The sequence below is a fragment of the Pleurodeles waltl genome, chromosome 8 (genome assembly GCF_031143425.1).
Source record: "Pleurodeles waltl isolate 20211129_DDA chromosome 8, aPleWal1.hap1.20221129, whole genome shotgun sequence".
Lineage (NCBI taxonomy): Eukaryota > Metazoa > Chordata > Amphibia > Caudata > Salamandridae > Pleurodeles > Pleurodeles waltl.
In genome coordinates this window covers 806,072,165-806,099,334 of record NC_090447.1, presented here as the reverse complement: position 1 = coordinate 806,099,334, position 27,170 = coordinate 806,072,165, and the positions used below count along the sequence as shown (strand labels likewise).

At 42.7% G+C, this 27,170-nt stretch overlaps 1 protein-coding gene across 1 annotated transcript in view; it reads right to left on the bottom strand.

Moving 5' to 3' along the window:
• NALCN (sodium leak channel, non-selective) overlaps positions 1-27,170 on the bottom strand; it is a 2,264,872-nt gene that overhangs the window by 1,245,407 nt on the left and 992,295 nt on the right. The window contains exon 10 of the mRNA XM_069205064.1: positions 13,005-13,136. Coding sequence (XP_069061165.1) covers positions 13,005-13,136 — 132 coding nt within the window. The remainder of the gene's footprint in view (positions 1-13,004; positions 13,137-27,170) is intronic.

The following is a 27,170-nucleotide window of genomic DNA, read 5'->3' as shown; positions in this document are numbered from 1 at the left end:
AGCGGGTTACATGTTTGCAATAATAAAGAGGAAAAAAAAAGCAAAAACAAAAAAAAAAAGAAGCATAAATACATCAATATTGTCGTACAGGTGAAGCAAACATTCTGAACAAGAGTCAATGATAATAGTTATTACTCTTAGGAATCTCATAAATTTACTTATATAGTCGGCACATTCTCGGGGCCCAAGAGCCATACGGAGAGAGGTGCCCAAGCTCTAGTGAATCTTTTACAGGCCGCTGCTCCTTTTAGTTCATACAGGCTATTCTCCAGGTGATACATAGATAAGAGTTGTGAAAACCATTGATTGAACCGTGGGGGATCAACATCACGCCACAGAGATGCTATGCAGTTACGAAATACTGACATTGCTATGAACAGAAAGTATCTATCTCGACTATTGCAGACTGAATGATCAACTCCCAGTAAAACCATTTGAGGTGTCAGATAGATAGACTGTTTCAAGATTTTCTTCAATATATCGGATATCCCAGTAATCAAACTTGCCAGTTTTACACACTGAAAGAACATATGACAGAGATCTGCTTTCGGGCAACCGCATCGTGGACACATAATTCCCGCCGTTTTGCCCCAGCTCGCAATCTTAGCAGGTGTATAATATAAATTATACAATACCATAAAGTGTTGAGCTTGCGGGCCAGCAGACACTAAAACCGTCCGTGCCATTTCCATAGACTCACAAACCTCTGTCTCTTTAGCTCCAACCCGTGCTTCCCATTTTTTAACCACTGTCGCCAGGTCATCTTGTATAGAATTTAAAAGCAGTGGATACAGATTTTTAATACCGCAGCTAGTGGGGTGTCGTGAGACTTCCATTAGCTTAATCTTATCCGTGTGCCAACCTTGGGTCGTACTAGTTAGTAAAAAGGCTCTAATCTGTAAAAAATTTAAAAAGTCTATTTTTTCCAGCGCAAATTCCGCACTCAGTTCCTCAAAAGATTTGAGGTGGCTGCCAGAGTGAAACAAGTCCCCGACTTTGTGAATACCCCGATTACTCCACCTCAAGCAATAGTGGTCTTTAAATATTGCTGGAAGCGTGGGGGTAATCCACAAGGGAGTGTAGTGGCAGATTCGTCCTATACCTATCTTGCGCTTAACCTGGGTCCATGCCTTAAATGCAGCATAAATTACCTTAAATTTAACCTTTTTATAGTAGCTGGGTTCCAGAATCCGCAAGAAGACTGCGTCTGCTTCTTTGCCCAGAATCAGGGTATATATCGAAGGGAGAGCATCTTGCCCGGGTCTATCCGTAACATAAAGTATCTGTGCATACTGAAGCACTGCTGCCAAATAATAAAGTTTAAAATTGGGAAGTGCCCACCCCCCTTGCTCTCTTGGGAGAGTCATATAATGGAAGGCCTGGCGCGGCTTTGTATAGGACCAAATGAAGCTATTAACCAATCCCTCTATTAATTTAAACCAATCTTGCCCAATCTCTAGGGGGATTGTTCTAAAGACGTAGAGTATTTTGGGTAGAAACATCATTTTTATCACATTACAGCATCCCATGAGTGACAAGTGTAGATTGTTAATGCGAGCGAGATCTTTCCTAGTCTTTGTTAAAATTGGGCCCATGTTTATTTTCACCACTTCGTCAAGGTTTGCTGTAAGTTTAACACCTAAATATTGTACCTGTGTCAGCACCCGTTCGTCCTTAAAATCTACTGATTCATTCACCAATATTTGGCATTTACTCTTGTTCAGCAAATAACCAGATCTTTTCCCAAACTGCAGGGCTTCCTGCTCTATTTCCCATATAGCAGTCCTGGGGTCCGTGGTCACCACCGCGATATCGTCTGCATATGCTAAAATCTTAGTACACCCCCCTTTCAATGAGACTGGCATGATCCGACCATTCCGGATCATTTTCCTGATCAAGGGATCAATATATAGCGCAAAAAGCAGTGGTGAACACGGGCACCCTTGTCGCGTGCCTCTCTGAATATTGATTGAGGACGACTTTAGCCCGGCAACTTGTATCATAGCCGTTGGGTTTTGGTAAAGCTATTGAATTTCCTTGACAAACCCGGGACCAATGTTATTTTTACGCAGGACAGACCATAAAAAGGGCCAATGGACCCGGTCGAAGGCTTTTTCCGCGTCTAACAAGATTACTGCCATGGGAAGCCTGGCTATTGCACTAACATCAAGTAACGTAATAACTCGTCTTATATGATCTGCCGTGCTTTTCCCCGGGATGAAGCCATGCTGCCATGGAGATACTAAGCCTGAGATTACCAAACTCAAGCGGCTAGCAAGTATTTTAGCGTAGATTTTGGCATCGCTGTTAATTAAAGAAATTGGGCGATATGAACCAGGCTGAGTGGGTTCCTTGTCCTTTTTCAAAAAAACTACTATCTTAGCCTCCCCCCAGGAGGCCGGTTGAGGAGCCCCTGCTTGTACTTCGATAAATAAGTTAAGTAGCTGTTTACATATCTCCACAAAAAAAACTTTATAGAATTCTAGTGGAATTAGATCCCCCCTGCCGCCTTCCCACTTGCCAAGGCACGAGTTGCTACATCCAATTCCTCCAGTGTCATAGGTGCTTCTAAAGCTGCCTTATCTTCCTCTCTTAACTGACCTGATATCTCATTGCCCGCGGCATCGATCCCTTCCTCTTCTTGGGGCTGTTCTTCCTGGGTATATAATTTTTGATAGAATTGTCTAAAGACTTCCATAATCTCAGGACCGTTGTGTACCATCCGCCCTTCTTCATTCACTAAGCTTTTAATACTCCCAAATACCTGCTTTTGTCTTATTCTTAAGGCCAGCTGTTGGCCCACTTTCCCGCTATACTCATAGCATTTCTGACGGTATACTAAAAATTTTGCAGCAGCCTTATCCATGAAAATCTTGGCGGCTTCTGCCTTAATGATATTCACATCGCACAGAATGTCTGAAATATCTACTCCACTGCGGATCACTTCCCCTAGTCGCTGCTCAGCTTTAACCAGCTTTGTCTGAACTAATTTTAGCTGATCCGTGCGTATTTTCTCCTTTCTTAACCCATAGCTCAGGGTTTCTCCTCTGACAGCAGCTTTAAAAGTATCCCAAACTATCTGACAAGAAGCAGAACCCTGATTTATCTTAAAAAATTCAGGAATCCATTCCTTCATTTTATGGATATACACTGGATCAGCTAAGAGTGTCCTATCAAATGTCCAAGATCTCGGCTGCGGGCCCTTTCTCCCTGTCTCCAAAGCCAAAACCAATGGGTTGTGGTCTGATATAATTCTAGGAAGTCTATTGACCCCTATTTGGTTTTGTAGAGAGGCTGTCACAAAAAAGTAGTCTAGCCTGACTAATTTCTTATGCGGAGCAGAGAAAAAGGTGGACCCTGAATCCTGCGGGCAACACAACTGCCAGACGTCGATCAAGCCATGATTAATGGCCAATGACTGAAGTGCCCTAAAAACTTTGTTTTTTCTACCCAGATAGAGTGTTTGTTCCTGAATGGGTTCTTTACTATCTAAATGTATATTGAAATCTCCACACATTATGATAGGTGTTGCCCAATTCGTAAGTTCTAAATTAAGCCAATCCAGTATCTCTGGATCATCGGTGTTAGATCCATAAATAGAACATAGAGTGAACCTTAGTCCCTTAGCCGAGCATTCCAACAGAGCAAGCCTGCCAAGATTATCAGCAAATTGTTTATGTATAACCAGAGTACTGATCCGAGTTAATATCGCTACCCCTCTAGTGGTTGTGTGTTGTCGTGTAAAAACCGCTAGCTTCCACCCATAAAACTCCATTAGCTGCTTTTGTGTACCTGGAATATGTGTTTCCTGCATACAAATAATATCGACATTCCATGACTTGAAAAACTCTCCTACAAACTGCCGCTTCTTGTTATTATTGAGCCCACAAACATTCACTGTGGCGATACGTATTTCACTTTGCTGTCCCATTTTTATGGATGCTGATCCTTCTAGTTCTCCTGTATGCCTTGTTTGACTTTGCTGCTTTCACACCCTGACACCTTTTCCACTGATAAGAGCCATCCCCGCACCCCCTGCTGCGTGTCCCATTATCCTTTTTGTCCCTGTGACCCCCCCACCCTCCTCTAACCCACCCCCCAACCCTTACCCCTACAAATGGAATCGCCAGGCTTCTGAGCCTGTAAGATGGTAATTGCCGGTCCCGTTAGCCCACCCATACGTAAAACACCTTCACACACTTATGGCTTGCCAATCAATACATGCGGCCCCTCATCTTCACCCTCCCGATCAAAACCCTTAACCGATAGATGTCCAAAAAAACAAAAAAAACACCTCAATCAGTATCACATACATTTACATATAAACAACTATTCACGGCAGTCCCTCCCCCCCCTTCTCCCGTACCCCCTGCACTTGACCAGTTTTCAACTGCTGTACATATTCCCCCGCCTTAATTTCTGAAAGAAAAAATCTTGTAGTTGTTTTATAGACAACTTTTAGACGCGCAGGGCTTAGCAAGTAGGCTTTCGCCCCCAACTCTTGAAATTGAGCAATCATCTGCCTAAGTCGCCACCGTCTTTCTACAGTGGCATGTGCGAAGTCTGGCCTACTAAAGAATGATACACCTTCCACCGTCACCTTTGAGTTGGGGCGGGCTTTTTCAAACACAGCCTGTCTCAGTAAAAAATTACCAAAATACACTATAATGGCCCGTGGGTAACTCTGGTCTCTATTAGTAGCAGTCAAAGCTTGTTTTTTCTTCATTAACGGAAAACGGTGTGCTCTCTGAATCTCCTTTTCCCAATCCCAACCATTCAAGTCTGGGAATGCTTGCTTAAAAAGTGAAGCTATATAAGCCCTAGTATCCTGCCCCTCGAGGTCCTCTGCTATACCCAAGATCCTCAAGTTATTCCGCCGCTGACGGTTTTCAGCATCTTCCAGTTTCCATTGAATATCCGAGATCTGCTGCCCCTGTGTCGTCGTCTGTGCTGTTGCTGCTTTAACTTTGATTTCCAGCTCCTCCGTTCGAGTCTCCATGGTGGCAATGCGTACACCAATATCCTGGCAGGATTTGACCACTTTTTTAATAGATAGTTGTAGCTGTCTGCTAGCTGCATTAATTTTCCTACTCTCCCTCTGAGTCTGTTCATGATTCTGAACCATTGTCTTGTAGATAAGATCCAAAGAAGGAGGTTCTGCAAGGTCGCCCGTGGGGGGGGGGCACCAGAGTACTACAGGCCGAATCCCTTTTCGAAAAGGCCTGTTGGGTGGCCGTATAATCCCACTGCATTTCACCATCCTCCTCTTGAGGCTTGATCGGGTCTCTCCTAAGCTTGGCCCCTGAGCTGCTCCTGGCTTCAGTTTGCTCAGCTGATTTTCTTCTGCATGTTAAGTAGTTCGATACCCAGATACTTGCAGCAGAGCTACTCTCGATATCTGAATCTGTTAGAGGAATTTCTTCGTCCAAATCTGAGTCTTTAGACTGATCAGAGAGAAAAAAAAAACTCTCTGCTGTATCAAATGGCCCCTGATCGGTGTTTGTTGGTTTCGCCTCTTTTCCCCTCTGGGCAGGAGCTGGGGGGGTAGTCTCATATATCGTTGAGGACTTGGCCATATCATCAATTTGTTGCAAATTTAACTTGCAGCTTGATGGACTAGATTGTACTACACATTTCTCTGGAATGGATTCCTGAGACCTCTGATTTGACTCCTTAAGTTCCTGCTCGGATAGCTTCGCACACCCATTTGGGGGGAGGGCCACCCCCTCCCCGCTATTTCCTGGGCTTGTACTGGCGGTCTCCTGACCGGGTGGCTCCCTCCCCCCTGCATCGAACATAGGAGTGAATGCTTCAGGAGATGTAAATGCAACAGGTACATGCTCATCATTGACTCCTAACACGTTTGGTTGCGCATCACAAGCTGCCTTTTCCGTGGACCTTTGCTTAGGCTGCATCACGCTAGAAAACATTGTTGGAACAGAGTACCTTGCGTCTTTTTCCATGTCGGTTGTTTTGAGCGGGCCCCCTTTCACTTGAAGATTGCTGTGCTCCTTTGATCCGGGGACCAGTAGCTTTTTATCCTTTCTGGTTCCTCCTGGGTCTTGGTTCTGCCGTGCCCGTAAGGAGCGAGGGGTCCTGTTTATCTTCGGCGCCATCCGAGCGCCCCACACGCCCCAAACACCAACTAATATTGCCAGGAAGCGGCGGGAATCGCGCTTAGCCGAGAGGGGTAAGAGCGCGGGTCTGGAGCGAGCGTCACGCTCGCATATTCTTGCGGGGCCCACCGGTGCCTGCCGTTGCGGCCCCGATCCTGGCAGGGACCACCAGAAAGCCGAAAAGCGCCCGAAGCGGTACGTGCTGCCGGCGCACAGCATCCGCGGCATCCCCGGCCGCAGGTGAGCGAGAGCCGCGTGTGGTCTGGGGATGGGCTAGAGCGGTAGTGGCGATCAGCCGGGAAATCCGGCCGCCATCTTGGATTCCCCCTATTGCTGCTCTGTCCATATTGTGTTTTAGGGCCTTTTGTGTTGTGGGTGTTAGGGTCAGCCACATAACTGGGGTACCCTTTTTATTAGGACAAGTGGGGGAACGCTGGTTGGTAGGCAATTTGTGATACCCCATAGATTCTGGATCTTTCCTTCCCAGAAATGTGAGGAAAATTCATGATTGGTATCAGGGTTTGAGGTTTGCAGGACATTGTGTGTAAAAAAACATGGAGGAATCCATATAAGCCACACCACACTGGTGTACATTGGATGACTATTTTTCAAAATGTCTATTTTTAATTGTTTTCCTTGAGTGGCAATGCACAGGCCTGAATAGTGCAGCCATTCACCATGGCAAGTAGAAGCACATTTGGATTTACTCCTACTCTGCTGGTTCACATTTCAACACTACAGCAAAAAGAAGCAAAATGTACTTTTACTTGGCATGAGAACGTGGTACTGCAACCCAGGTGGGCAGAAATATCATTGAGGTTTTACGTCTGGAAGATAGGCCCAACAGCAGGGTGGCCTACCTACACCATTTTTTTTAATACAACTGTTAGAAATGGGGTCTTTGGTTGACAGTCAGGTTACCCCCTGTTCAAGCAAGGACCCTCACTCTAGTCAGGGTAAAAGAGAATCACCCTAAGCTAAACCCTGCTTACCCCCTTGGTAGCTTGGCAGAGCAGTAGGCTTAACTTAGCTAGGTGTAAAGTATTTGTACCAACACACACAGAAACTCAATGAAAACACTATCAAATGACACAACACATGTTTAGAAAATAGGAAATATTTATCTAAACAAAACAAGACCAAAACGACTAAAATCCACAATACACAAGTCAAGTTATCAACGAAAATGCAAAAAGAGTCTTTAAGTAGTTTTAAAGTGTTAGTGTGAAAAAGTACCTTGGGTGCGTCAAAAATAACCCCACACGGGAGAGTGCACGTCAAAAAGGGCTTGCGATGCGTTGATTCCACTCACGAGCGGGACCTTGCATCGTTTCTCCTTTCATCAGGTCGGGGCGAGTCATTTCTTCTCTCCACAGGAGAGCGATGCGTCGATCTGGTCAGCACTCTCGGGTCCGGGCAGGCCTTGCATTGTTTTTACACGCCCAGTGGTACTTGAGTCGGAAATCCAGCCGCACGATGATCCGAAAACCCTGCAGCGTGGGTTTTGATCTCCCAGCCTCCGTCAGCGATGCTGCACGTCGTTTCTCCTGCTCCGTGTGTCGATTCTTCAGTCGCGTTTCTGGCGAGCGTTGATTTTCAGCTGCGGAGCCAGCAGTGCGTCGTTTCTTCAGCCGCAGATCGGAGTCACATCGATCTTTTCCCCTCACGGCGCTCTGTGTGTGGATTTCCTTTTCTTTAGGCTGCCAGCTTCTCCTTTCAGGATCCCAGGAACTGGATGGGCACCACAGGGCAGAGTAGGAGTCTCTCCAGAGACTCCAGGTGCTGGCAGAGAGAAGTCTTTGCTGTCCCTGAGACTTCAAACAGCAGGAGGCAAGCTCTAAATCAAGCCCTTGGAGATTTCTTCTCAAGATGGACGGCACACAAAGCCCAGTCTTTGCCCTCTTGCTCTGGCAGAAGCAGCAACTGCAGGATGGCTCCACAAAGCACAGTCACAGGCAGGGCAGCTCTTCTTCCTCAGCTCTTCAGCTCTTCTCCAGAAGTGTTTCTGAAGTCTATGGTTGTGGGTGCCCTTCTTATACCCAATTTCTCCTTTGAAGTAGGCCTACTTCAAAGTAAAGTCTCTTTTGAATGTGAAATCCTGCCTTGCCCAGGCCAGGCCCCAGACACTCACCAGGGGGTTGGAGACTGCATTGTGTGAGGGCAGGCACAGCCGTTTCAGGTGTGAGTGACCACTCCTCCCCTCCCTCCTAGCACAGATGGCTCATCAGGATATGCAGGCTACACCCCAGCCCCCTTTGTGTCACTGTCTAGTGTGAGGTGCAACCAGCCCAACTGTCAAACTGACCCAGACAGGGAATCTACAAACAGGCAGAGTCACAGAAATGGTATAAGCAAGAAAATGCCCACTTTCTAAAAGTGGCATTTTCAAACACACAATCTTAAAATCAACTTTACTAAAAGATGTGTTTTTAAATTGTGAGCTCAGAGACCCCAAACTCCACACGTCCATCCGCTCCCAAAGGGAATCTACACTTTAATCAGTTTTAAAGGTAGCCCCCATGTTAACCTATGAGAGGGACAGGCCTTGCAACAGGGAAAACGAAGTTGGCAATATTTCACTGTCAGGACATATAAAACACATTACTATATGTCCTACCTTAACCCTACACTGCACCCTGCCCTTGGGGCTACCTAGGGCCTACCTTAGGGGTGTCTTACATGTAAGAAAAGGGAAGGCTTAGGCCTGGCAAGTGGGTACACTTGCCAAGTCGAATTTACAGTTAAAACTGCACACACAGGCACTGCAGTGGCAGGTCTGAGACATGATTAAAGAGCTACTTATGTGGGTGGCACAACCAGTGCTGCAGGCCCACTAGTAGCATTTGATTTACAGGCCCTGGCACCTCCAGTGCACTTTACTAGGGACTTACTAGTAAATCAAATATGCCAATCATGGATAAACCAATCAACAATACAATTTACACAGAGAGCATATGCACTTTAGCACTGGTTAGCAGTGGTAAAGTGCTCAGATTTCAAAAACCAACAGCAACAGGTCAGAAAAAATAGGAGGCAGGAGGCAAAAAGATTGGGGATGACCCTGCATAAGCAAAAAGGTCCAACAACAACAATAAAATATATCCCGGATGTCTAGCTGGCTTTATAACTGACCCGGGGGGGCAGATTGGAGGTAATCTCCCTCATTCTAACCCTGGTGGTAAGAGAGACTGTTGGGTGTGTTCTGGGGTGGAGGCACAGCCCGGAGTCTCAGCAGGCGCCCCCCCCACTCACCCTTTCTGTGTTTTTAATCATATTTTCCCTGGTGGTCTAATGGGATTTCTTTCCCCCTGTTGGGGGTAGATACTGATGACATTGCATCCACCCACCTGAGGGTGCAGAAAGATTAATTGGGCCCAGGGTGATGGGAGCACAGGCCCATGGCATTGAGGCCACTTCCCCCTCCAAAAATAATACAGTTCTCCAATCACTGATGTCCAGTGGTCTTTGTGCCACCTGTGGGGCAAATTGGTGGTGGACACCCCTATCTGCCCAGGGGGAGCAGAAAGACTAATGAGCCTAGGGAGAGAGGTGCAGACCATTGGCATTTGAGCCGCTCCTCCCCCAAAATGATTAATTCAGTTCACCAATACCTAGGGCCTCATTTTGAGTTTGGCGGAGGGAATTACTCCATCACAAATGTTGATTTAATGGAACTTGTAATACAGCGGATGGGATATCTATCACATTTGTGATCGAGTAATCCCCTCCGCCAAACTCGTAATGAGGCCCTTAGTGTCTAGTGGGCTTTCTGCCCCCATGAGGGGGAAATTGGAGGGTGACCACCACCATCCACCCCCATGGAAGAAGAATCTAATGAAGCTGAGGGTGGGGGGCACAGGCCCATGGCCATGAGACCGCTCCTCCCACCAAAAATACATAAAGCCATTAACCAATCCCTGATGTTTATTAGACTTTCTGTTCCCTAGGGTTACACATTGGGGATGCACATCCCATCCACCATCCCGGTGGGGGGGGGGGGGGGGGGCAGAGAGACTAATGGGGGCCATCCCTCATAAAGATAATGCCATTTAACAATCTCTGGTCTTTTCAACCCCTCGGAGGACAGAGAGATTGGGGTGAACACCCACATCCAACCCCAGGTGGGACAGAAAGTCTAATGAGGCCTAGGACAGAGGAGAAGCACAAGCCCATCGCACTGAGGATGCTCCCTCCCAAAAAACATAATACAGTGGTGTCTAATTGGCTTTCTATCCCTCAGGGTTGTGGATTGTTGGGTGAACATCTCAGTCCACCACCCCAAGGGTGGCAGAAAGACTAATGTGGCCCAGAGAGGAAGGGAGCAAAGGGCAGTGCGAGGAGGGCCAATCCCCATGCTGTCTACATCCCTGATGGTTAGTGGGTGGATCCATGCTTGGGGATTGCCCTCCTGCTGTGATCCCAAAGCAGGGATCCACTAGGGAGGGATACCATCCATCATGAAAATTAAGCTCAAGTGGCTGCGTTATGCCCCTGAGCACCGTTGTAGTGAATGTGAAATGAGCCGATTGGCTCATTTCACTTTCCCTGAAATAAGGTCAGTGCGCAGTGCTGATCATCATTTCATAAGGAAAACAAAAAAACTCACACTGTTTGGAAAGCTCTTCCCCAGCAGATTGACCTCTAAAATGAAGAAAGGAAATGCTCTGGTGGATGTACTAGAGGGTCCTAGAGCACTCCCCAGCGCCAGCCACCAGCTGATGCCGCAAAAAGGTTATCGAGCTGCAGGTTGATGAGGCTAAAAGGTTAATGAGCTACTGGTATAAGGAAGGGTGTCATGCATTCTTTTCTTCCTCGAAGAATCTTCTACCCATTGTGAAACCCTTTCTGGGATACAAAGCCCGATGTGCAAAACAATTGTGCAATCACGATCCCTCGAATTTGCAAAATCACAGGTTTTGTCACTGCAAAAGATTGTTTAGAAATGTCCAAACACTCTTCTACTTGTCTGAAAAGCCTTTCCACCTCATAAAAGGGGTTTCGCGGCTCCTTATGAATCGTAAATAGGAGGGCGTGTGAAAGGAGTGTCCCTTCGTATTTGAGAGAGAGTTGCAGAGGAGTGCAAATCTCAAATCTGTGACCGCAATGACAGTCACATGCCATTGTTCAAATACCAACACCTCAAAGAGGGCGGAATCTTATTTGCAAAACAGAAGCTGTCCTCGTGACACCGCTTGTCCTTTAGGAATCGTATTGATTACCCTCTGGGGCACGCAGGCAGTGGTTCATGGGCCCACTGACTGCTTCCCCAATGTATTCCCAAATAGAAAACCTTTTTTTAAAGGGGCACCTGTTTCTTGAAAGAATGCAGCTGCATTTTTTAAAATGTTTCCCCTTTGGGAAATTCAGTGCAAGGATGGTGCTTAGGGTCCTTTGCAGGCTACTATCGTTGACATTCACAGGTGGTCGCACATTGGAACCTGCTTACGAATGTACAGTTTGCAATGAACATATTTGGACAGAGGTTGAAGTGCAAATTGTATACACATTCGCAAACCAGCCACCGTGCAAACTGCAATTTCCTAGTTTATGAACTGGTCTTTGTACATTACACTGACATACCTTTATTTGTTCAAATTGGTAAAAACAAACACTACACTGCAAGCACTTTTTTCACTGTAATTATCTTTTACAGTTTTAGCAGACTATGTTATAGGGTCTAATAATGAAAATGCCGTACACGCATTGTGAACTACAATCTCCTCGAATGCAATCAGTGGATATGACAGGAGCACCAGCTTGTTATGTTCAGTGACCATGAGTTCTCACCTTACATGCCATTTATGGTTGGAAAAGAGATATATAATGTCCTCGGCTGAACCACTGATGAAAATGAGCACTTTTAGCAACTACCAAGCGTGCCCTGCAGTCAATGGTTCAACTACACATCAGCTCATTACCGCTGCCATTATTTTTAAAGCAGCCACCTTCTCATTTCCTCACTGATTGCAGTTGGTCCTGTTCCATGCAGGTGTCAATCACTCAGTCGTAGCTGCCTAGCCTATGGTCCTTTTTTTGTTTCTGTAAAATAGTCTAGGAGAAACAGAGCTGTGTTCTACAACCAGGAAATCAAAGAAACAGGCTGACAGGGGGAAGAACAGACCTCCAAAGGGGCAGCGCTCACAAGACTACCCCTCTACCTGGTCAAACACTTTGGGGCAGATTTAATAAAAGTGATGTTGCATCCAATGAAGTGTCACTTTTCTTGCGACCCTTAGCGTCCCCCGAATGCCACCATGTGTGCGCCGTAATTAACATACAGCGCATCATGGCAGTAGTTAGGGAACTAGCGTCAACATTTTTTATGCTAGTTGCCGCTTTGCTCCTCTAGCATCAAAAATGTTGATGCTAGTGGAGCAAAGTGCAAGGAGGCCCATTGATTACAATGGGTGGGTCCTTTTAACAACTGCTTTCAGCAGGCGTTAAAAATGAAGCAAAAAATGGCTCAATGAAATCTTGTAGATTTCATTGCGCTATTTTTGCGGGCCTCTTTGCAAATGCATAATGTGGCACAAAAGGTTAAAAAGTGGCGCATGCATTGCACCACTTTGTAAACATGGCGCTGCGATTTTGCAAGCCTCACGCCACATTAACGTAAAAAATATGACTCTAATGTGGCACAAGGTCTTCTTAAATTTGGGCCTTTGTTTTCTTGCCATTACAGCGGGCATTTCCTTGGTGTTTGTTCTATTTTTTCCTGACTTAAAAACTTCAATACGCGTTCCTTGTCTGACAGCGAGACCTGAGCAAGCTGTAAACACAGTCTGACACAGCCTGGGGAAATCATGACAAGAAACATTCGCTTCATATTGGCACTGATGTTTCTTTTGACTTCAGAGAAATCGAAGACAAACGTGTTGGTGCACTCACCTCGGCCAGATAAAACTCGTCGTAGTGCCTCTTAAACGTTTCTCCTTTATAATAGTTGCTAGCAGCAACGATGACGTCCACCGCAACCATGCTTAGAATAAACATGTGGAAAATTGACGATCTCATCATTTTCTGCGGAATAAAGGAAAAGAGGTCAGTCGAAACAGCGATCAATAGGTAAACGTAGCATTAAAGCGGCCTTTAGCAGTGAAAACGTTAGAACCATGATTCTCCCCGAACAAACTGTCCAAAGACATAGTCAATAGTGAAAACAAGCAAAAACATAGAGTGGAATTACTCCTGCCGCAAAATCTATTGCACTCTTGAAATAAAACATGTTTTTTGTTCTTCCGCCTTCCATTTCAGTATGACAGATTTAGCCACTATGTTGGCAGTCTAGATACTTGGGAGGGGGGAACACTGAATCCCCAGATATGAATAAGCAATAGCTATCGAAGAACCAAACTTCATTTTCTTAAGATTTTTGTGATCTCATGTGGGATTCACAAAACGCAAGTTCCCCTCAAAACTGCGTATACAAAAAAACTATATTTGGAAACAATACGAAGATGGCCACACTAATATTAAGAATACAACCATCAAATGAGTGAAATACGTTCACAAAGTACACGTAATTCAAAACACAGCATAACAGTTTTGATTTTAAAGTTTGCAATTTGTGCATTTGTAATTACATGGTTATTTCTTGATCGTAACCAAGACACATGGAAATAGGCAGCAGTATGGCACCACATAATGTGCCACAGTAAGCAATATTATGGTACATGAAAAATAGGAGAGGTATACAAATAAATGCAATTATTGGCGCACAGATTTTATGACACTAAAACATGGTTACATATTTATGCAAAATAAATCCCAAAGACTTACAACACGCAGAGGTTTTCTATATACATTTAGGAGTCCCTAAAAATATTGTTCACTAGCAAATTGTAAAGATTGGTGGGATCTAGTTAGTTACTGATCCCTTTTCATCTCCTGCCAAAGGCCCATTGCGACCATTCAACAAAAGCAAAAGGGAAACTTCAGACATCAACAAAGAAGTAATTATCTCCAAGATCACCTCCGCATAAAATACCATGACTTCAACGAAAATATACACACCCTCTTCTGGCGCCTCAACTCATCACTTCCATGTATTGCAAAGAACACTGCTCCATTTCTCAAAGAAAACCACCGAAACATACTGCAAATAATTGTCTTCTCACCTCCATAAAAAACGTCAACCACTGAGACATGCCAAAAGTGCCTCGAAAAAACACTTACTTCCCCCATCTCTTTCAACCCCTGAAAGCACAAAATAAAATTATGTGAAAAAATTGTTCTCAAAACGAAAACAGCATTATTCTCAAATAAACCTTGCTCAAAAGAGGTCTAACAACTCTTCAAAGTCAATAACCAGCAAACCCAAGACACCGCTCATCTAGGTCCCTATCAATACAATTACTTTGTTACATTTACTTTTGAAAACATAGGCCCATATTTATACTTTTTGCTGCAAAACTGTGCTAATGCAGTTTTGTGCAAAAAGTTTAGCACCGGCTTGTGTCATTTCACAATGCCAGCTGGGCGTTGTATTTATTGAAGGGCACAAGCCAGTGCTAAACTTGGGAAAGCGTCTTTAAAAAAGAAGCTAACTTGGTTGGGGTGGGTGTGGCAGTAAGGAAGGAGGGTGTTGTGTGTCAGAAAAGTACGCTAGCCTGATTAGAGGCAAAAAATGCCTCTAACCAGACTAGCGCCTTCTCCTGGAGCACAACCACCAAAACCACAACCACAACCACTGACCCAGGCGTTAAACAATGGTGCTAAGCAAGCTTAGCACCGTTGTTTAACCCCTCCTCCCACCGTGCGTCATTTTAGCACGGGGGGATAAATATGGGGCTATTGGTATAGCACCATGTTTTGGATGGCAAAGCCTACCTTGCATTTCATTAATGCAAGGTAGGTTCACTCATTCAAAAAATGGTGCAAACTCCTATATTTTGACGTTAGACATGTCTAATGTCAAAATATAAATATGGAGTTAGTTTTGTGCTGAAAAGGCGTGAAAAAAATGACACAAATGCGGTGCAAAAAAAGTATATTAAGGGCCATCATTTTATAAAAAATTGAATTCACCCCATGCTCCAATATAAACAAAGACCACCCATTTTCGACCAAAAATAATCACTACATGGCAATCCCTCTCATCTACCATGGTGGAACACAAGCCCTCAGCTTTCTCATGTGACCTCATCTTCCCACTTTTACCTAAACAACTCTGAAAATCTTTGCTTCTACGTTTGTTTGCGTTGACAAACGCTTCCCTCCAAAGTAGCACAGTCTCTTAGAGCCTAAAGACATGGAACATGATATCTCATAAAAGTCCCACAATCCAGACATCAGTAAAAATTACAGACCGAACACTGGTCTTCCTTTCTGGGTGAAAATCACCGAAAAAAGCAATGTTCATCACAACTGAAACACATCCAAAATCACAATTTACTGAGGACTGGCTTCAAGGCAGAATTCACCACTAACTGAGGTTTAAAATGAGTGTAAATTATATGCTCAGGTGCTTGATGACGGTCAACCTTGCCTTATGCTGCAAGCTGCAATGGCAGCATTTGATATAGTAGATCATAATCTACTATTAGGCACTTATAAAAAGGATGGGCATTTATGGTAATGTGTTCAACTAGTTCAAGGTGGCCCTCTTAATACAAAAACTATGCTTTAATACTTTTCCCACTTTGCATGTGTTCTGCACAGTGCTACTTACATCCAATGTTGGAAAAATGTGGAGCTTTTAAAACTTGCACCGCAGTTAGCCCTGTCTACCAGTTTTAGTTATTAGAGATGCATGTCACTATTTATTGTTGTTTGCATGGTAACATCCATATACCAGCCATGGTACGCCACCTTGACGCAAAGTAGTGAACCGTATAACAAAGAGCTCCCTTGGCCACATTTCCGATGCAAATCCTGGTTTGCATTGGGAAGCACATACCACCTCAAAACATTTGTAATGCAAACCAAGCTCAAAGTATTAGTAAATCTGTGCCTGAGTGTCTTGTACAGAAAAAAGGAACGTTTGTTGCTATCTTCACTCATCCCAACACCCTCAGTGTCTTGTACAACAAATAAGGAATGGGTAATCAGCAACCCCACCTCATCGCCTACATTAGGTGTCTTATACAGAAATGAGAGAATAGTGTTTTTGTACCCCTCTCTGAACCCAATACATTTAAACTCATGTAGAAAAGTATAAACACATGTAACATCTCTTTAAAACCCAGGTGGTGCTCCAATACAGATCAGACATTATCTTCATCTCCCTCACCACAAGGCCACAACCCAGCACCACCACTTTGCATGTCTACTACAAGCCCCCGAGAGGTATTAAGGGAAGGAGGGAAGACAAAAAAAGTGATACATAGATGAAGAAAGATATGAAAGATGGTAAATTGAAAGAGTGAACAAGGAAGAAGTTGAGAGAAAGAGGCAAAAAGAAGAGCTAAGGAAAAATGAATGAGATGTTGATGCATTGATAAGCAAAAATGTAATAACTGAATATAGCAGGAAGGTGACAGATAACAACAGAAGCATACCAAATAATGGGGAGGGAGAGGAACAAGAATAGTCAATGTAATAGGTGCAGCTTATGCATCCATTCATCCAACCAGTGACCCATTCTTGAATTGGCCCTCTGATACAACTGCAAAAAAAATAAACACACAGAAGAACATCAGTGGCGTAATGAAACTTGAAGGGCCCCCCTTACAAAAAATATAGAGGGCTGCCCCAACCCAGTCAGGAGCTCTCCGGCCATTTGCTCTCCATCCGTACACAGTTTACTGTGCTGAGGGGACCCCTGGAGTTCAGCTCCCCACCCCAGCCCGTGGTGGGCTGTGGGGGTTAATGTTACACCACTGAACAACATATTCAAAAATGAAACATGCTGCTGTCTAAACATGGAGGGCATATGCTTGCCATCATAAACTAAATCAGTAGATTTCAATCTAAAGGTATTGTACAAAGTTTATCATTGTGTTAAAAATCTATCATGGCCGCCAGATTAGAATCAATGTGTTGGCCATCTTGGAATGTTAAGACTATGATTCACTACAGACAACAGAATTCCATAAGGTCATTTGTTTTTGCAGAAAGTGGGCACTTAGGGTGTGGCACACTGTAGATGAATTGAGCGGCAAGCAACCCTTAGCACTGTCTTGAGAGCTGTAGTATACTCTTAAGAAAAAGTGAAATAAAAAGACGAGAAGCAAAGAAATAATAGGGAATTATAACAGGAGAAAACTGAAGGACTAGCTAGCTAGCTGTGACACTGAAGTGCACTCATTTTCAGGTGGATACGCACATGTAATCAGAAACTGCAGTCACTCACAGGGCAAGAGAGCCAATGGCTGATGTAGACCAAACCAGTACCTCAGGAATATGCTGTTATGGATGGAAGCAAAGTGTAAATAACACCAATGACAGTTGATGGCTGACCCGAAGGCCCTCTATCTAGCAAAGAATACATATTTATATATTCATATGTATGTATATTGTTTTTTATTACAAGTTCCTGGAAGATAGCTAAACCCATCAGGTCTTTCAAAGAGAATGTAGGAAGAATTATTACAGTGGAAGCATTTAACTAGTAGGGTTTGTCAGAGGAGGTAACTAATGCAAAAACCCTTTACTATAATGGTAATCTGTGCGATTCCATGCAACAAAATACTTATCTGTGGGATTTAATGCAGAATATTAACAATCTACCCTTAAATGCCTAATGATTTTAACTTATGGTTTTCACAATTGATAGGTCAAGCCCCCTGCCTTTAGAATATTTGTTCATTATAAACAATTAATCCTATGACCTTTATCATTGGCTTGTCAACATAACCAACTCAGACTAACTGTGGTGATCATATACTCTCCCATAACACATCCATCATGTATGCCATAATAACATTATAAATTTGTCCAGAGTTACAGTTGTCAAAACAATATAAAATCACTGCTAATAGAGTTTGATAAAGTTCGGGTGGGGCACCAATACCCTTGTCGAACGGAGTAATATGCGAGAATCCATGCACAAAAACTCTAGGCCTAGGTGAAATTTAAATTAAACTGGCATAATTTGTGTAATTTTGGGAATTCTGTCTAGTGCTTGTCATGTAAAAATCCCCAAAATGACACCATTATGCATTGTCGCATAACTGCGCTGCTGCTTGTGGAAAATTATAGTGTGGGACAATGCAAACAACCAGAATGCGAGTAGTATGTGTTTGTTTGCACAAAATGCATCCTTGCATCAAATACTGAAGCAAGGACGCATTTTGCACTAAAATACAATGCTAAATCGCAGATTTGCATTTCCCAAAATTTTGCAAAAGCAAATGAGAGAAATTCCACATATCCCTACCTGCCAGCATTCTTTAGCACATTGGAATAACAATTCAACCTTAGAGCTCATTACAATTAACACATGCCTTTTATGTGTTAGATATGCCACACCTACTGCCTTTATCATAATAAACAGACCAGGCCTATGGTATCTGGAATAACCTTTCCTTGCACACCACTTAGGATTATGGGAGTCATCATTGACTCTTCACAATAACCAACTAAGGTGTACTGTACTGAGCATGAGCTTTCCCTCAAGACAAGCATCAGGCATGCAGTGCTAAATTACAAAAGTATAAAAAATTAAAGTTGACAAAGCAAAATACTAACAGGACCTATTTGAACTGTGAGAATCCTTGCCAAGTCCTAAGAGGACTTGCCAAGGATTCTCACAGTGCAAATCTCCAGTACCCATGGTTTGTCAGAGGGAGTAACCAACACCAAAACCCTTGCCTACTTTGGTAATGTGTTAGATTCCATTTAACGAAAAATATATGTCTGTAGGCTTTAATACAGAGTAATCACAATTCACCCTTAAAAGGCTATTGACTTTGACATATGCTTTATACAATGAATATGACAGGCATTCTGCCTTTATTGTAACTTTTCATAATAAACAATCAGGTCTATAGCCTTTGACCTGTCACCATAACTAACTTACACCAACTGAGTTAGGCATAGACTTTCCCATACAGCAACCATGAGGTATATGGTAATACCATTAGGAAAATGTCCCAAATTACATTTGTCAAAACAATTTAAAAGCATTGCCAATAGAGCCTTTTTAGGATCACCATAGTGCAAATATTTCCTCATTCTTAGGCTGGGTGAATCAGCAAAATCCTTGCTACTACAGTAAGTGAGAGTCAGTGAAACAAAATACCTGCCATCTGGCCAACCCAAACCCAAAAAACGTGCCTACTAAGGTAATCGTTGAGATTACATGTAACAGAGTTCCTGTCTTCCACCTGTAACATAGTGAATAAAACAATTTACTGTTAGAGGCCTATTGCTTTTAACAATAAATAAGCCAGACCTTCTACCTTTGTGATAACATTTCATTATTGATAGACTAGGCCTATGGAATCTGGCATAACGTTTCCATGCACACCAATCAGACCTAGGTGTTATCACTGGCTTATCATCATAACTCTACTGTACTGAGTATAAGTCTTTCCACAGGCCAACCATCAGGCATACAGTCATAAAATTAACAATATATACAAAAGTACAGTTGGCACAGCAAATACTACCTCTCTAAGGAGTGCTTAACAGGGATACTCACAGTGCAAATCTTCAAATTCTTACTGTGTGCCAGGGGGTGAACAACACCAAGGGCACTGCCTAATATGTTAATCTGTTCGATTGTGTATAAAAAAATACCTCTTGGTAGGCTTTAATACAGAGTAATAAGAATCCACCCTCGAATGCTTATTGACTTTACCATATGTTTTCAAATAAATGCATGAGGTCTATTGCCTTTTCATAACAAGTCTTAATAAACAGATCTGGCCTACAGCCATTATCATTGGCTTTCCACCATAATCCACACAGTCCCACTGTATTGAATACATGTATTGCTGCAAGTCAAAAAGTGCAAAACAAACATGTTTTTAAGTGGACACACACAACTTGGCCTAATCAAATTCTCTTCACAAGGAAAACAACATGTAAGTGGAGTCTACACCCCTCTCTCAGTAGTACTCGGAAAGCTCTTTCTTGTTGATCATATAGGGTCCACTGATAGCTGTGCTGTCAACCCAGACCTAAACATGCATGTGAATTACTGTTGCCCTTGGCATTCCATACTGCTGTCAAAGTTAACATGGCAAGAAAAGGAAACGTGTGCTGCTGCCAATGAAAAATAAACACCATAACTTATCTACTTATCAAAAACACTTTAACATTGCCATGTGAGTGCCCTGAAAGGTACTAGCTCATGGATCTGAATACACAAAGAAAATAATTACTGCTGTGTGAAGGGCAAGCACTTTTTCAGTAGAAGCACACAACTTTTCCCTTTCAAAAAATATTCTCCTGTCCTCCAACATGTGAGCGAAGCCAAAGCCCCTTTCTATAATACTTCTTAAGGATCTTTTTAGATTGGTCACATAAAGTCTGGTGGCAGAAAGCTATTTTTTTGGGTTGATAACATAAGGTAAAGTGACAACAGCACTGTCAAACTAGACCTCAAGTGCAATAGGGGAAGAAAACAAGGAATAAAAAACAAGCACTGGCAAAGCCCATAGCCATTGCCTATGCAAGAGCTAATGGCTTTGGCAATGTGTATCAGCTATGTTGTACAGCATCATGGCGTATAGCCATGATCATGGGCTTGCATTTTCATTAGCTCTCCACCATTACCGACTCAGTCCCGCTGTACTGAGTACACGCTTTGCTGCAAGCCTAAAAGTGCAATAAAAGCACTTTTTTTTTGTAGAAGCACAGAACTTCCACCCAATCAGATCCTGTACACAGGGAAACCTGCAAGCGGAGCCTACACTGCTCTCGCAGGAGTACTCTGAAAGTTTTTTTGCTGTTGTTCATATAGGGTCCACTGACAGCTCTGCTGTCAAGGCGAACCAAAAAATGCATATGGATTACTGTTGCCCTTGGCATCCCATACTGCCCTCAAACTCACAACTGTACTCTGAAATCTAAAGTCAACATGGAAAGAGAAGGGAGTGTGTGCTGCTGCCAGAGAAACACAAACACCATAAATTATGTACCTATTTAAGACACTTTAACATTGCCATGTGGGAGCACCGAAAGGTGCTAGCTCATGCAACTGGATGAACAAAGAAAATATTCACTGCTGTGTGAAGGGAAAAAACATTTTCAGTGGAAGCAGATAACTTTCCCCTTTCAAAACATATACTCCTGTCCACCATGTGAGCGCAGCCAAAGTCCCTCTCTGTGGTACTTCCTAAAGTATTAGGTTGATCACATAAGGTCTGGTGGCAGAAAGCTCTTTTTTAGGTTCATGACATAAGGTAAGGTGACAGCTGCACTGTCCAGCCAGACCTAAACTGCAATGGGTGAGAAAGGAAGGCATGAAAAACAAGCTTTGGTAAAGCCAATAGCCCACGCATTTTGAAGTTATTTGCCAATTTTAGTCATGTTGTACAGCAGCACGGCTGTTGTGCAGCATGGGTGAAAAAAATAAAAGCAGTATGATACAGTCAATGCTTTCCTCTCCATAGCCCTTTTCTTAACTTTCAACCGTACTGCACAACAGCCACGCTGCTGAACAATATGGCTGTAAAAAACAGTGACATAGCTAAATAGCTCTTGCCACGGTACAACATTGCTGAGCTGTTCTCCGCTCTACACACTTTACATTTACAGTAACAAGATGTAACAGAAAGGAATTGTGCTTTTGTCCATGCTTCGATTGTACCTGCTCTAGCTCCTCTTTTGTTTATTTAAAAAAAAAAAAAAAAAGAGTCCCACCTTCCTGACACAGCCAGCCCATTCTGCTGAAGCACACAGCAGGCAGTGCAGAAATAAATTTAAAAATGCCAGCAAATGATTACCAAGAGGTTTTTCCTGCAATTAGTCATCTCGCCCGTAGCTCCTTTCTTGACGGAAAAACTTTTGCCTGGAGTTTTAGCACAGCATTGAACTAGTTGCCTAAGTCTGACGCCAACCACTGGCAGGCCCCAAGCCATTCCCCACAATTCTCTTTGTCAACAGAAGCCCTGGTAAGCAGATATGTTCAAACAAATTCCTAGTGTGTATTTTATGGGCCTACCTTGAACCGATGCACAAACACCAAGGGCCAGATTTATCAAGATTTTGTGTCGCCCTTATGTTTTACAAGGGGACGCAAGGGCAACGCAAAACCTAACTGAGATTTATGAAGCCACATAAGGACACCTTGTATGGCTCTGCAAGGCTTAATAAATGTGGGAAAACGCAAAGCAGTTAAATCGGTGCCTTGCGTTACTCTGCCCCGGGGAGATGTTCCATGGGTGGAGCGTGGGTGTTCCCATGCATCCACCCATGGATTTTGGCGTATTTCCAGAATTACCATTAGTTATAGACCTGGTAATGTGTCAAAATGCTGCACCTCCCCAGGTGAGGAGTAATGAGGAGAAATATCTTTATGTCTCCTTGTTTTTTCCTCTTTCTACATATTGTGCATTCTGCAGCACATGTGGAAAGAGGAAAATGCCTCTGAAGATTATTTTTGTGCAGGAAGGTGCCCCTTCCTGCACAAAACACAATCCTGCCTACAATGCAGGCACCCTTGCACCATGATGCAAGGGTGCCTGTGTTATCGATAGGCAGCCAAAAGTGCGCCAGCACTAGGAAAGGCAGGAATGACCCATATAATGTTAAATACTGTGCATTCTTGCCCTTTCCATTTCTAACAGTGCAATGCAGGAAGGTGTCTGGCTGTGTTGTGATGTGTGAAAAGAGTGATAAATATGGGCCCAAGGGTTTAGGATTACATCCGGTTGGTCGCCCTTGTTTCCTTCTGTGCAGGGCTGGGTAAACACTCAAAGTCGGCAATTTCTCAAAAGGTTGATGGTAACAAACGCCAGTACTATTACAACAACTCAGACAGGTATAGGAAAGAAACAGAAGAGCAATATAATGTAAGATTGGTGAAAGAGCAACAACAGAGCTGAAGAATAAATAGATTGGACATGGTAGACGAGTCCATGTTTGAACCCTTTTCTGAACCAATGCTCTTAGTGTTAAGAATGGATAGTTTTATGGCTACATCTCATAACGTTCATGTTAAACCTAAATAACAATAATGCTTTGATACTATCAGAAACCTAATGCCCTGATTTAGCGAAATTCACAATTTTTGCATCCTGAGTAATTGCCTTACAAGCCCCAAAGTGCAGCAAGATTCAATCAAGGGAGACAGTTGGATGAAACATGCCCTTGCGTGGTATGCTTCAGGAAAAAGAAAAAAAGAGTGCCTTAAAAACAAGCACTCATGGGAGAAATTAAGAAGACACCTGGAGAGGTGGTAAAAAGATTATGCTGCATGGGAGGGACAAAAACATGCTGGAGGGGCTAAAACAAATAGAGCCAGCAAACTGAAAGAAAGCAATTGTGAATGGTAAAATAGAAAGCCATTTGGTAAGCAGGTGGCAGAATGGCTTCCTAGGTCAGCTTTGAGAATGTCCCCAAGATGTATTTGCAACCAAACAGCTGCACTATCTGGCATGCTTCTACTCACAGAAATCAGAACATGGCCATTGACCGACATAGAGCAGTAAAGAATGTTGGCAACAGGTAAAGGGGCAGGAAGAAAGCAATATCGGTTAAGTTGTCAATACTTAAAAATAAGAAAACAATGAAGGAAAGATAGTACTGAATAAGGCGAGCAAGCAAACAATGAAAGGAAGAAAAGGAGGAATGGTGGAGCAGAATAGCAAATGAAGTGAGAAAAGATTACAAAAATATATATCTGCACATGTTCTAAATGAGATCAACACATCTTTTCACCCTAAGGGGTAAGAGAAAATCAACATCGCAATTCAATCAACAATTACATTTAACAGCATGACCAATTTGGCCACACAAAGAAAACCCAAGTCGAAATAAAGTTAAATGGTTTTATTACAAGCTCAAATTCAGATTAATCTAAACAATTCTAAAGACAAGACTATTAAAATACTATATTAACATTGGATGTCCAAGTAGCTGGAACAACCAAAGCTTGATTAGCATAATACATACTAAGCTCTCAGGGCTATGCAAAAAATAAGAGTGGATCTGATGCTCAGTAAACAAATGCTAGCCAACCCTTCTAAGCATGAAGACAATCTAAAAATCATACATTTTAGTTGATTAAGTAAAGGAAAACTCTAAAGGTGGCAAGTCACTGACATCTGCTTGGCTAAAAAATATGGGCACAAAAGGTAAAAAGGAAATAAAGGACAAAACGAATTTGGAAAAACAAAGTCTGGGGTAAAAAGAGACTAATTAAAGTTTGCAGAAAGTAAGTAAAAAGGGAAGGTGTCAGCATTTCAGAAGCTTGGTCAAGAGTCATCTCACTGGGTCGGTGAAAAATCTAAGTTTCCTCTTAGAAAGTATTAAGAAGGTGAAGGGCAAGGGCAAAAAGGCCTGTACCTCTCAAAGACCGAGTGAAGAGTCCTCAAACTCCAATCATATCTGTCCCAAAATCCACTGATTAATAGTAAATTAAAGTCTGAAGTGAAAATGATTTGTCCACTAATCACACAACATGGATTGAAAGGTTTAATTATTCAATCGTAGCACATCATGTGACAAGCATCTGCAACATTAGGAAAAATTCCCACTACCATCATGGAGAAGCCTCCATCTTTGCTCTCCTATACAACTTTGCAACAACTTATAATGTTGTCAGTCTCTCAGTGTACCAGCTCCAAGGTTACTTTCTCTGCCTCTCTATGAATAAGACAATAGCACATCTATTTCCAAACTAAGGGCCTGATTAAGAGTTTGTCGGACGGGTTATCTGTCACAAATGTGACAGATATCCCGTCTACTGTATTACAATTTCCATAGGATAAAATGGAATTGTAATATGGCGGACAGGATATCCGCCACTTTGTGACTGATAAATCCGATCCACAAACTCAAAATCAGGTCCTACCATTTTTATGAGAACAACATCTGGAAGGAATGTCACGTTAACAAAATAAAACATCTTTCTCACATTCTGAAAATCTGAGGTCTAGCAAACCAATATGACTAAGCTAAAGCAGAATACAATTGAAATGGCACACTTTAGACACGTTCAACAAACTCATATAAACATTACAATTGTAAATTCTTCATTAATATTCTCGTTAATACTCATGTTACAGTAAATTGCAAAGTGAAATAACTTGTTAATACATTCCAAGAGATTTAATTAGAAACTGCAATTTTCATCATTGGCACTTGATATTTAAGACACTTTCATCAAGAAATTCGTTATCGTTTCAATGAAGACTGTTTCTTAACATCATTAGAAATCACATGAATTCAAAGTAAATGGTTATACTTAGATTAAAGTAGCTATACCGCATCACATTAGATCACTAGTCTACAGTGACTGCACTTCAATTAGGGATTTCAGTGCAACACTTTACAATCAACTTGTTAGCATTTCACACAGTATAATGAAAATATGGTCACACATAGATCATCAATGTGACACTAAAGGTAACAGCCAAATCTCAGCAGCACCACACATTTTCATTTCATTTTTAAGTTTAAGGCCAGTACACTAGTCATGGATATAATGCACCAGTTGTGACAATGGTGTATAATGCTAACCTTAAAATCTATTTTCTACTGTAGACATTTTCATTTAGAGGTCAAAATTGGAAGCACGCACTTTCAATTTAAGGTTTCCTGATGGTTATAACAAAAACAGAGGCAGCTAGTCCCATTTTAAAAAAGGGGGGTGGTGGTTTCCAACTCCTCGTCTTTGTTTTCAAGACCTTGAAGAAGCAGCATCTAAATAAATTGCATTAAATTGCTCTCTCATCCCGGCAGTGCCATGAAACTGAAAAGGACTGTCGGGTCGATTTCACAGTTGTTGGTAGCAGGATACTGCTCTGCACATAAGCCTGATTTAAATCAGCTCCCAGCTTTTCCATGTGTAAAAAAAGAAGGAATTGCTTCAAAGAGCAGGTAAAGTAATTGAAAGTTGCCAGGGGCGGTTCTTGCCCGTCAAGGTCAGATGAAAACCTTAAGAGTATTTCTTCTTGATTTTGCAAGCTAGAAAAAATAGCAGGATGTTATTGCATGGGTAGTGAAAATAAATGATTATTTCGACCTCGCTCAATGATTTATGTCATAAGGTATTTACATTTTATGTGGGGTTTCTGCATCTAAGAAGGGTGAGCAGCTCTACTTTGCATGAAATAATTGCGACAACTGATGCAAGTCAGTTGATGTGAGGCAAGTGACGCACAGAACCACGGTGGTGTGGTCTGCTCATGCAAGAGCCTTGTTGACCTTCCAGAGTTTCTATCTACAGGCTCATGCAGTGCAAGGTTAAATCCACAAACGTTAGCACAAATGAATGAGTGCCTTGCATATTAATGTACACGGCACAGAATGGGCCTATGGCTTATCATTACCCTGAGTATTAGCTAGTGGTGAAGAAAGGATGTTATGAGCCTTAATGAAAACAAGGAAACGAGAACTACAATTGCTGGCTGGGTAGTAAAAAAACGTCTTTATTTGGGAGTGCTGTTGAGCACTGTGCCCCGGTGCCACTTAACCTGCTGCACCATTGATAGCTACGTCCCTGAAACTAACTGTCCTCACCCCAATTCACACAAATGGCTATTTATGACTTCTTAGTTGGTGTGTTGTACTCCTTCTAAAGCTCTTTCTAGCCCCTATTTTATCCTTTCCCATAACTCTGCCTTTTAAGTAAGCAATACTCTTGTACATACTATTTACATGCCTTCACGAGTTGGCCCAAAGCATATAAAGTGGGAATATTTAGGGAATATTCATATTCACCTAGTACTTTTTTAATTAATAGGTATTTGCAGGTTTTGGACTGATTCACAAAAGCATCTAGGAGTACTTACTGTAGTACTGAAGTACGACTTCTCATACTTATAAATGCTTTAGTGAATTATCTATCTCGTCTGTCTCCTATTGTATTTCCACACTTAGGCGGTCAACAGGCTGGCGGTGCTTCTGGGGCAATTCTGACCGTGGCGGTAAGGCCGCGGTCAGAAAAGGGAAACTGGCAGTTTCCCGCCGGTTTCCCGCTACCCCAGGGAATCCTCC